Below are 12,321 nucleotides of genomic sequence, written 5' to 3'. Positions count from 1 at the left end.
ATTGGTGCCAATTAATTTTAGAAAGTGTCGTGTGGGGAGGTCTTGTCTTCTTCCAAATTTTTACCGTTCATTGTCAGTTACCTTTTTGGTATCCAAGTGGTTCATTTTGCAGTGCAATTGAGCGAGTTCTTACCACTATTATCTTTAAATTTACTTCGAGTAAGGTATAGTATTTATTATAATTGTTTTACCTTTCTTTCCAAGTTTGTGCATGTGCTGTCTTCAAAACCGATTTCTTCTCTCTTTTTATTTTATTTTACTTGGGTTAAACCTGAAGTAAGAAAATAAAGTAATAAACCTTCTTAGATGACCCATTTTATCTTTAAGCTTATTTTCTTTTCTCTTTTGTGACAAAATTGTCAGGTTTATGTCGTCTTCCCTATTTTCCCTTGCGCCATTTTTAATGTGCGCGTTAAATTTACATGCTTAACATAACAAATAGAAATTAAGCACAAAAGAGCCTTATTTCTCGATTATTAAAATGTAGGCCACTTTCTGTCTATTAGAATCATCCAAAAGAAATCATGAATAAATATCTCGGAAAATCCTATTAATTAATAACAAAAACTTCATAAAAGAGACGACGACGTAGGTTTATTTTTGTCCTATTTAACTATAAATTATTCCCAACAAAAATAAAAGATTCGGGAAAATAATTTACTTGTATTCCGGCTCTAAGATTTGCAACCCAATTTGTTTTATATATTTATACTAATACTAAAATAATATTAAAAAAAGAAAAAGAAAAAAAGAAACAACTGCCAACAACACATAAAACAGACATCGCCACTGCCAGTCATAGTTGAACAACTTAGTCAAAGTCCAGCTTCTATTAGTGCATAATTACTACAATGGCGGCAAGTTATGCGCCACGTGTCTTAATTAACCATAATTAGACGGTAGGTTAGGAAGTTAACAAATAAGTGAAAAGAAGACGATGTTGTATCGTTGTTATAAAAAAGAAAAATCATAATAATAATAATAATAACCAACGGTCAAGTGAACGGGCATCAAGGAGACAGACACGTGCACCTCATGTGACTCACGACAGTGCAGGAAATAAAAGCCCATACACATGCACACTCGTCCGTACACCAACTCCCTCCCCCCAACGGTCATATTTCACCGACATACTTCAACGGTCACTCAGACTTTCATTCTCATCCGTCTGATCAAAATCACACGGCCCACATCCTTGCTTTCCCAACTCTTCTCGAACGCCCTTTTTCACAGTCATCATTTTTTTTTCTTTCCAAGTGTTGGGTAAAACCAAACAGGTCCACACAGAATTTAGAAAAAGCAATGATCGAGACAGCAATGGAAGTTATACTAGGTGTAGTAGTAGTAGTAGTATAGTAATAGTAGTAGTAGAAGAGAGGGTTTAGTGAGAGGGAGAGTGAGAGAGAGAGGGGGAGAGAGTGAGCGAAGCAACGAAAACAATAACCTTAATTTGGTTTATAAAAACACAATCTTTTGGTGGTTTATGGTTTTTTCGGGTAGTCAAAGAATGAGGGTTGTTGTGTTTCTTGTTTAATCAAGATCACTTTTTTATGCATTTTTTGGCTTTCAGGTTTTGGTTTTGATATCATGGAGTTGGTGCAAACTTCAAAAGCTGATGTGGGTTACAAGAGTTTTGTTGATTTCAGCTACCAAATTAGGCAAGTATGTCTTTTCTACATTCCTCTCCATGAAGTAAATGTTGATAGATTCCAGAGGTTTTCTCAATGAGTTTGTTTTGAAGGTTTTGGAATCCGATGATTGTTTTCTTGTAGGAGTGCAATTCTTTCATTCTTTTGGGGTTGGAAATTTATTTTATTATTCTTTTTTTTTTTCTCATATTCTTTTGTTGTTGATTAATTAAATTGATTTGCATACTCAAGATTGTCATATAGGAACACTTACAATTTTACAGAAATCTTTTATTTTGATTTTTGTTTATTATTCATCGGATTCCTATTCTTTTTAATTGGTTTTCTTGAATGATATTCACACACTCACATTAGTCTGTCTCTCTCGATGATTTTCTCTTTTCAAAATACATACATGCAAAGTTTTACATGAACCATATACACATAGAATCTATACAGACATTCAATAACCCCATTTGTATTTGTTTCATAGTTCAAAAATTCGTTATAGAAAACAAAGAGAGATAGGAGAAAAAAAAATAGAAGAAGAAAATAGGGTGGGTGAATCATACACAAAATCAACAAAAGAGAAATTGGAGTTTGTAGAGGATGTTGGCTGGGTGTTCTAGTTCTTCATTGCTGTCACCAAGGCATAGATTAAGGAGTGAGTCACCAGCACAGTTTCAAGCTTGCCATTTCCAGTTACCTTCAATGAGCACACAGAGATTGGACTTACCATGTACTTTTTCTCGTAAAGAATCCTCACGATCACAGCCTATTAGGCCTGTTGGTGTTGGTCTTTCTGTCGATAAATCACTCGAGTCAAAGACCACTACTTGTTCTCTCAAGCAGAATATCAGGCTCCCACCATTGGCAACGAGTACTCAATCAGTGAAAGATGAGTTTTGGGAGAAAGGTAAAAGCTTGAAGAGGTTTGCGGAGCAGGGCTCAGTTGATGAGCCTTGCACTAACAGGGCTAAGAGAAAAAGGGGTAGCAGTGATAGTTGTGAAGGTGGTGATAGTTTGAGTTTAGGCCAGTTTGGGAGTGGTAATTTTTGGTTTCAATCAGGTTTTGAGGTACCTAGAGGCTTAAACCCTCCACAGGCTCCTTTCTCTCTGACATGTTCAGGAGATGAGGAGAGGGTTCGCTTTGTACCCAGTGATGTGATTTCTCCACCTCTTCCATTGTCAAACAATCCATGGATGGAGTCTGTTATAACTGAGATTACTGACCTAGGTGAAAAGGATGGAGAGAGTAGCCAAAGGCCAGTGATAAAAGATGCCTCAGGTTCAAGTACATCATCAGAAAGTCACAGTTTGGGCCTTAGACCAAGTGAGAATGTTGTGGAGTATGAAGTAGGGAACGGCTCTAGGAATCCTCATCCACAGGAAGGCACAACAGAAGAAGCTGCAGGGGCGAATCACCAAGAGGAATATCAGGCATATGAGCTGGTTAGCTTGCTTACAGCATGTGTTGAAGCCATTGGGTCCAAGAATATGGCGGTGATCAACCACTGTATAGCTAAATTGGGGGAACTTTCTTCTCCAAAGGGAACAGCTGTTAGCCGCCTTATTGCTTATTACACCGAGGCTTTAGCTCTTAGAGTTACAAGGCTTTGGCCTCATATATTTCACATCTCCACTCCAAGGGATTTTGATCGAGTTGATGATGATTCTGGGACTGCATGGAGGCTTTTGAATCAGGTGAACCCAATTCCAAAGTTCATTCATTTTACAGAAAATGAGATTTTTTTGAGAGCTTTTGAGGGGAAAGATAAGGTTCACATCATTGACTTCGACATCAAGCAAGGACTTCAGTGGCCTAGTTTGTTTCAGAGTTTGGCCTCTAGGACTAATCCTCCTAGCCATGTTAGAATCACGGGTATAGGTGAGTCCAAGCAAGAATTGAATGAGACTGGAGATAGGCTTGCTGGATTTGCTGAGGCCTTGAACCTGCCTTTCGAGTTTCATCCAGTTGTGGACCGATTAGAAGATGTGAGACTGTGGATGCTTCATGTAAAGGAGGGGGAGAGTGTGGCTGTAAATTGTGTTTTCCAAATGCATAAGACACTTTATGATGGAAATGGAGGCGCATTAAGGGATTTCTTGGGACTTATTCGAAGCACAAGTCCCACAATAGTTCTTATGGCAGAGCAAGAAGCCGAACATAATGCCACAAATTTGGAAGCAAGAGTGTGCAATTCTCTGAAGTACTACTCTGCAATATTCGACTCAATCAATACTAGCCTTCCATTAGACAGCCTGGTTAGAATCAAAATAGAGGAGATGTTTGCAAGGGAGATTAGAAACATAGTTGCTTGTGAAGGAAGTGACAGGCTGGAAAGGCATGAGAGTTTTGAGAAGTGGAGGAAGTTGATGGAGCAAGGAGGATTCAGGTGCATGGGAATTAGTGAGAGGGAAGTGCTCCAAAGCCAAATGTTGCTGAAGATGTACTCTTGTGAGGATTATAGGGTTAAAGAAAGGCAGGACAGAGCAGCACTTACTCTAAGTTGGTTAGATCAGCCTCTTTATACAATCTCTGCGTGGGCACCTGTAGATGTCGTGGGAAGCTCATCCTCTTTTTCTCAGCCAAGTTGATCGCTGAAGGTTTCCTTTTCTTCAGATATACACCATCACATTTCCGTTCCATTCTTGCATAGGGAAAGGGTCACTAAATTCTTTGTAGGTAGAGAAAAGCTGTTATTATTCTTTAATTCTTTTGTTGCAGATAAGATAGAAAGAGAACCATTTGTATGAATTATAGTAGTTTCATACTCATTTCAGTTCTTTTCAGGTCAGGTTATTATAGGTTTCAGTTTATAGAATTTGGAGTCAGTTTTATGTTTATTAATTCTTTGATTCTTTTATGTATTCATGAAATTCTTTGTAGTTCTTTCTGTCATTACATTGTTCATTTTATTTGTTGAAAAAGTTAGTAAGAGTTTTATGAACCTTGTACTTTGAGAATTTGTATCCTCATGTACGAAATGATTCATTTGTTTTGTGTTCATTAAGGATTCCCTTCACCATTGCTTTATTTTATTCAGTTTCTACTGTTTTCTGTTTTTCGTTTGTATGAGATTTAAATGCACATTAGCTAATTTCCAGACTTTGAATAGGAGAGGTGTGTGGTCTCTTAGAATTTAAAGCTCAAAGCTGTATATGTAAATTTGGTGCGATACAGAGAGAAAAACAGAATATGTATGATGCATGGCATTTTTTACAATAAAGAGAAATCGTATCTTCATGATGGCAAAACAAAGAGTAAAATTGTTGATAGATTTGATTGGTGAACCATGTTCCTTCATGGTGATCTGGTTCAGGGTAGGAATTAAGGTAGAAGGTGTAGCATAAACTTGACAAATATTGCATGATAAAGGATTATTACAAAAACCATGAAAAATAATATATAACAAAGAATTAACTTAAGCCATCTCTCTCTTATTTCTTAGCTTAATTTTAGGAATGAGAAGTAAGGGTTTTTCCATCCTCAAAGTTAAACCATATTTCTCAGTCATGTCTAAATCAATTGAGTCTTTTCCACCTGGAAGAGACCAATCAAAGAAATGGATCAAGGAAGCAACTATCAACGGAACCTGCTTGGCAGCCATAGGTAAACCAGGGCAAATTCTCCTTCCTGATCCAAAGGGTATAAACTCAAAGTCATTGCCTTTATAATCCAAGTTTGAGTTGAGAAATCTTTCTGGTTTGAAGATTAAAGGATCTTTCCAATACTTGGGATCTCTTCCAATTGCCCAGAAGTTTACTAGAACTTGCGAGTTCTTAGGAATGGTGTAATTCATCACTTGGCATGTGTCTGTAGCGCGGTGAGGAAGAAGAAATGGTCCTGGAGGATGCAATCTCAAGGTTTCTTTAACACAAGCTTGAAGATATGTTAGGTTTGATATGGGGGATTCTTTTAAAATGTCTGGGATTAAGTTTCTTGTGATTTCTTCTTGAACTTTCTTCATGCACTTTGGATTCTTCATCAGTTCTGCCATTGTCCACTCAATTGTGTTGCTACTAGTGTCAGTGCCGGCAGATAGAAGCTCCTGAATATTCAACAAACAAGGAATAAAGATAACAGTTATTACCTATCTTATTATGCTGAATTTTCTACAAGTTTCTCGAATTTCTTGGCAAACCTATATGCAGAGAAATGTCAGGCTACGAACTCTAGTTAGATCCTAATAAACCATAAAGAGACAGAGAGAGAGAGAGAACAAACCAGAAGCAGAACATTGATTTGCTGATTGCTGGAACCATTGTTGATGAGAGTGTCAAGAAAGTCACTTCCTCTTGAAGCGTCCATTCTTTTGCCTTGTCTTCTTTCTTCAGTGATAGCTTCACAAATTTCAAAACACCTCTCATGCAATTCCATAATTTTCTTTTGTAAACCTTGTAAATCAAATCTTCCCAAAATTGGATACAAGTCAGAAATGTTAGGAGTAGAAGCCAACTCCAGTATACTGTGCAAAAGTGAAGTCATTTCTCCATCTGCATTTTCTTGATCCAAACTCATAAGATCCTCTGATACCATTATACTACTCAACATGTTAAATACAGTGATCACTGCCACTTTTCGAACTTCCAATTCTTTCCCTTCCATTTTCTTGATAAATGCAACCATTTCCAAGATCTTTTTCTCTCGTTTACTTTTCTGTGACTCTAATGCTTTGGATGAGAAGAGCTCAGTTCTGCATATAGTTCTCAAATACTTCCATTTATCGTTGCACTCCACAATCCAACCAAGCGATAGCTTGTTAAGTTGAGGACTTTTGGTTGGCGCCAAATGAGGAACATATCTTCCTGATAGAGTTCTATCACGGGTCTTGAGGATTTCCATGGCAGCTTCTCGTGTTGATCCTACGACTACGAGTTGGGTTCCAAGTTTAAGAGAGAAGACTGACCCATAAATTCTAGCAAAATGGGTTAGAGATATATGAGGCTTGTTGCCTAGTTGGAGAATGTTGCCTAAAACTGGCCATTGAAATGGACCTGGAGGAAGTGGCGGTGTGCTCGAAGGTTTCAAGTGTTTTAGGATTAGACATAAAAGAGGTACAAGAAGAAGTATAAGAAAGAAAAGATTGCCTTCTTCAATGGCCATAGTCGTCTATGAGGTGAAGGTGGTATAGCAATGGAATTTTAGTGGTTTAGGACTTTGGCATTTTAAGCAAGATGAAGGAATGCCAAATTGGATAATATATAGAGAGCTAGCTCCCAGTGGATACACTTCATCATGACTTGTATCCACCAACTAAATAAATTTGAGTTGTGCCAAGTAACTTATAGCGAGTCGGGTTACTAAGTGCAGGTAAGGAACAGTTCGATAATTTATTAGGAGAAGGACGAAAGTATTTTCTGTGTAGATATCCGGATGTAAAATTGGCCGTGATCAAGATTTTTATAAATACAGAAATAATCTTTTGGTGAGTGACTGAAGATGCAAATTTGTCGTCAATTTCATGGTCTAATCGGACGATAATGCCTTGACATCAATGTCAAATAGGCAGGCTTTGGTTGTTTGGAGATATGTGACCTACAATCTTATTTATATATATATATGGCTGCGGACTGCCCTACATGAAATCCAATCCAACCTCTTCCTCAATCTCTCATGTATAGACTTCAATTAGAAGATGGAGGTGAGTTTGTTTGTTGCTCTATGAAAGCAACTTTAAATTAAACAAGTTGGTCGTTTTCTTGATAATATTCTGGCATCTTTATCACCAAATTAAAGAGAATGGAATGTGTACATATATAAATAGATATATTAGCCAAAGAAGTGATAGGTGAGGGTGCTGCATTCTTTTTTGTTGACACAAACCGAAAGTAGTTCCTTAACTGCAGACTGCCAAGTTCATGCATCTTTTCTTTTTATAAGTTCGTTACTACTCCATTGCACATCAATGTTAACATCAGGAGACACATACAAACACCATTTAATCCTTATTTGTAATTGAGCACTGCTATATATCTTGAATATAAACGTAAATAAAACTTTGTCTAAAAGAAAAGTTGATATTTGATCCATTACTGGAGAAGATAGATTTTAAAATTTATTAATAATTAATTTTAAATAAATTAATAAAATCTCTTTTTTCTAACTCTATTTAAATAAAATACAGACAAATAAGTTAATAGATAATTGACACATATTTATTAAATTTAAATAACATACACATAAAAATATGTATAAAAAATTTTCTAAAATTTATATAATCAAAACGAACATGTATAATTTACTTAGTGTTTTGTATGGATAAGCCGAGTACATATAATACATGCACTGTAAGTTGACATGTTAAGCAATTAATTAACGGATTTCTAAGTGTAACTCTAATTAATTGCTTTCAGGTTCAGTCGTTTATCAGGCTAATACATCATCTATTGCTTTTAGGTTCAGTGGTTTTATCAGGCTAATGCAACATAAATAATGTCAAAATTATGCACATCTATATCCTGTATTTTCCTAGTGGAGTTGGGTTGCGGTACTATACTAGGCATGTGGCAATCAGTTGTGACATGTTAAGTTGTCAAAATATAACGAACTCCAATTTGTTAATTATTGAAGCCCCAATTCTAGACATTAGCGGTGCATGCACATACAAATACAATATGGAAACAAAAACCTTAATTCGACAACATAGTATATACAATACAATCGGGTGATAAACCATACAAAATGTAACTTACTTCTCGGCTTTAGGAATGAGAAGCAAAGGTTGTTTGTTGCTATTATAGTGAAACCATACTTCTCATTCATGTCCATATGATCAGGATTGTCACCATTAGCTAAAGACCAATCGAAGAAATGCACCAAATAAATAAAATAACATGTGTGAAAATTATGAAAATAATGTTGGATATTAATCTGTAATGATTATTGATATGAATTCTAAGATTACAATTGTAAGAATGAACATAATATATACATATTGAGTTCAAACGGTCTTATTGCTATGCTACTAGATTCTGATTCCTACATTAACGTTCCATTCCTATTCTGAGGTTGGTAGAAGTGACCTTTCTTCCATAGGGAAGAAAGGTTGCTCCTGACTTCTGATGACAGAAGTTGAGGCCTTGACCAGCAGTCCTTGACTGCTGTCTTTTATCTTTTGGATTATGCCATGATCCTGTGTTTTCCTTTTGATCTTCAACACTCCCTCTCAAGATGGGTTCGAATAGGTTAATCTATCCCATCTTGCTGAGAAGTTCTTATGGTCATATTTATTCAGAGCTTTCGTGAGAATATATGCTAATTGTTCATTACTTTTAATGAACGGGGTCTCAATTTCTCTTATAAAGTGATAATCTACTTCGATGTGCTTGGTGCGCTCATGGAAGATGGGGTTTGAAGCAATATGTCTTGCTACTTGATTATCGCAATACATCTTTATTGGACCTTTGGTCTTAATTCCCATATCTGTAAGTACTTGCTTAATCCATATTAGTTCGCTGGCTGTTGATGCCATTGCTCTGTATTCTGCCTCCACACTGGATCTTGCAGTTACAGTTTGTTTCTTGCTTTTCCAAGTTACTAGGTTGCCACCCACAAATGTACAGAAACCAGAGGTTGATTTTCTGTTACAGCTTCCAGTCCAATCTGCATCAGAAAAACCAATGATATCATTTGAACTGTTATTTTTCATCCAAATCCCTTGACCAGGAGTGCCTTTAAGATACCTTAAAATCCTATTGATGGCATCTAAGTGGCTAGTGCGAGGGGCATGCATGAACTGACTTACCATGCTTACAGCATAGGTGATGTCAGGTCTGGTTACAGTGAGATAGATTAGTTTCCCTACTAATCGTTGATAGTGCCCTACATTGTTTAAAGGATTGCCATCTTCAAGGTTAAGTTTAACTTTAATTTTCATTGGTGTATCTACAGGTTATACTCCTAGTTTTCCTGTTTCTTTTAATAAATTAATGACGTACTTTCTTTGGGACAGAGATAGGCCTTTATGAGCTTTGACTATTTCTATTCCGAGAAAGTAGGACAGTTGCCTGAGATCTTTGATGTCAAATTTCTCTTTTAATTTTTATTTTACTTCTTCAATTTCTTCATTATTATTACCTGTTATGATGATGTCATCAACATAAATAAGAATAATGATGGTGCATGCGTGAATATGTTTGACAAACATAAAAGAATCAGATGCACATTTAACGAAATTAAGTTTTAAAAGAAAATGGCTTAGCTTGGCATACCATGCTCTTGGAGACTGCTTTAATCCATAGATAGCTTTTCAGCTTACATACCAGGGATTGGTCGTTTGTAGGTTCATAACCTGGAGGTAAAGTCATGTATACCTCTTTTTCGAGAGACCCTTGGAGGAATGCGTTTTTCACATCCATTTAACATAGGCTCCATCCTGAGTTAGTAGCAACAGACAATATAATGCGAACTGTGCTCATTTTTGCTACTAGTGCGAAGGTTTCCTGATAGTCTACCCCATATGTTTGAGTGAACCCCTTTGCTACCAATCTGGCCTTGTATCACTCAACCGTCCCATCATGTTTATATTTAATTTTATACACCCATTTGCACCCAACAGGTTTTTTATTCCGTGGTAGTAAGACTAATTCCCATGTGTCATTTTTTTAAGGGCCTGAAGCTCCTCCTTCGTAGCTTGACACCATTTAGGATCGGTGTTAGCTTCATAGAAGGAGGATGGCTCAGTATGAGAAATTAGTTTATCTAGATAGGTCCTATATGAATTGGATATGCTATGATAGCTCACGAAATTTTAAATAGGACACATCACCTTGTGGGACACATAGTCCCTTAGTATGACTGGTGGACTGGTAGGTCTAGATGATCTTCGTGGGGCGACTTTAGCTTTCTGGCCTGTGATGACAGAAGCTGAGGCCTTGACCAGCAGTCCTTGACTGCTGTCTTTTATCTGTTGGATTATGCCATGATCCTGTGTTTTCCTTTTGATCTTCAACAACATGTTTTGCAGCCATTGACAATCCAAGGCAACTTCTCCTTCCAGAGCCAAAAACGTATATAATCAAAATCTTTTCGTTCAAAAACCAAACTTGAATTCAAGAACCTTTCTGGCTTGAACAGAACACCAAAGGGTCTTCCCAAATTTTTGAGAAAAGAATTTTAAATTAGAGCTTCTCTAAAACAAGCTTGAGGGCACGTTAGTCTGAGGAAGATGATTGGTGTCTTGACCATCTCTTAGTTCTTTTTTGATCTCTTCTTGTACCCTTTTCATGCATTTTGGATTCCTTATTAGCTCTGCCATCTTCCACCTATTGTTGAACTACTTGTATCTGTTCCAGCACTAAACATCTCCCGGTTGTTATTGTTTATAACGTCCCTAAAAAATTGTCAACTTAACATATATATAGAGTAAGATTTACCTACTCTGATCGCTAATGGAACCCGGAGAGCCTGGGGACTATGGCACTAACTTTTTATAACTTTTATTTTTCTAATTTATGTTTTGGAATTTTCAGTTTCAACTCTTCATTGTTGGCTTTAAACGAGTTACTTATATTTTCTAAACCACATGTTTTACGTTACTGTTGCCAAGCGCCACAGCCATATCGATGATTCAGAAGTCCGAACTATATAGCGTAGCCACTGTTCCTGGCTAAATTATACATATCATCACCTAACTTTAAATTTTGTAAGACTTTACTTTGTAATTTTTTGGTTCTAAAATATTAATTTCAGTAACACTGGGAGATTTTCACATTTGCTAGGAGTAAAGTACGTAAAATAGGAAGAGAAGAGATAGTAGGTGGAGGAGAGTTGGGAAGAAAAGATTAATGGGCTCCATATCTGTTACAAAAAATGTTGGGCTAGCGTTAATGAAAGAGAATTCTATCAATTATTCGATATTCTAACAATTAAACATGACTCTAATTTCTGTGTCCGATAGAATTAGAATTAGATTCAGATTCAGATTCCATCTTCTGGACCAAAGTAAAAAGAGATAGTGCAAGAAAATGGAATAGAATTTAATCATTATTTAGGTACTAGAGGGCAAGCACTTCTCTTTCTGTCAAGAATGCAAGTTTAAAGATTGAATTGAAATGCAGGGTTCTGATGGATAGCATAGGACTAACAGAGGGGGTTTTAAAACTTATAAAATTATTTGATTGTACAAAGAAAATTAAAAAAGAAAAGAATCTTTCTGAACTGAATTGTGAACTTGCATAACTTCGAATTGGTTATCCTATTGTGATACTCAAAAACAATAAGTTTCTTGGGCTCAAACCCAAGTTAGCAATAAGTTTCTTGTTGAAATTGCAAATGGACGTATCATACTTGGGCTTAAAAATGAAAAAGAGAAAAAAGAAATGGTTCGAGTCGCAGCCAATCCAGACCTTTTCCCTTTGGTTGGTTTTGGAAACGACAAATTGCTGCTTGTTAATTAATTATGACCCACCCACCCTTCTCTTATATTATTCTTGCCTGTAATGTCTGCATCAAACTCCTTCTGATAAAATTTGCATAAATATGTTACATTATTTGCACTGTCATCTTCTTACCCTATGACTATCGTGGATGTCATTCTCTTAGACTTTGGGAGCTGCTGCTTGCTTTATTAAGCCAAGTTAGTATTCTCCTTTCTTTGGTGAATTACTGTAACCCCCAAAATTAGGGCGAAATTATAATCCCACCCCACCCTCACCGTTTATGAGGGTAAATTTAAACGCCATTATAATT

The 12,321-nt window shown here is 36.5% G+C and overlaps 2 protein-coding genes across 2 annotated transcripts; one reads left to right on the top strand and one right to left on the bottom strand.

Moving 5' to 3' along the window:
• Window positions 1–406: 406 nt before the first annotated feature.
• On the top strand, window positions 407–4,654 carry LOC8265415 (scarecrow-like protein 28). The gene is made up of 2 exons (XM_002509668.4): window positions 407–1,662; window positions 2,122–4,654. Exon 2 carries the CDS (start codon window positions 2,238–2,240, stop codon window positions 4,224–4,226), a length of 1,989 nt encoding a protein of 662 aa, XP_002509714.1. The 5' UTR covers window positions 407–1,662; window positions 2,122–2,237; the 3' UTR covers window positions 4,227–4,654.
• Window positions 4,655–4,749: 95 nt separating this feature from the next.
• LOC8265414 ((S)-N-methylcoclaurine 3'-hydroxylase isozyme 1) lies at window positions 4,750–6,986 on the bottom strand. Its single transcript, XM_002509667.2, has 2 exons — window positions 5,857–6,986; window positions 4,750–5,680 (listed from the first exon to the last, which is right to left on the bottom strand). The coding sequence occupies exons 1-2, from the start codon at window positions 6,733–6,735 to the stop codon at window positions 5,054–5,056; spliced, it is 1,506 nt and encodes a 501-aa protein (XP_002509713.1). The 5' UTR covers window positions 6,736–6,986; the 3' UTR covers window positions 4,750–5,053.
• Between the last annotated feature and the right edge of the window lie 5,335 nt (window positions 6,987–12,321).

This window comes from Ricinus communis, chromosome 5 (assembly GCF_019578655.1).
Source record: "Ricinus communis isolate WT05 ecotype wild-type chromosome 5, ASM1957865v1, whole genome shotgun sequence".
NCBI lineage: Eukaryota > Viridiplantae > Streptophyta > Magnoliopsida > Malpighiales > Euphorbiaceae > Ricinus > Ricinus communis.
The sequence above is the reverse complement of the archived record's forward strand: the minus strand, read 5'-3'. Positions and strand labels throughout refer to the sequence as shown.

Excerpts from the sequence above, each read along its gene's own strand:
- LOC8265415 (XM_002509668.4), top strand. The coding sequence starts at position 2,238 with ATGTTGGCTGGGTGTTCTAGTTCTTCATTGCTGTCACCAAGGCATAGA.
- LOC8265414 (XM_002509667.2), bottom strand. The coding sequence starts at position 6,735 with ATGGCCATTGAAGAAGGCAATCTTTTCTTTCTTATACTTCTTCTTGTA. Across the intron at positions 5,681-5,856 it reads AAATCAATGTTCTGCTTCTG|GAGCTTCTATCTGCCGGCAC; the intron begins GTTTGTTCTCTC and ends TTGAATATTCAG.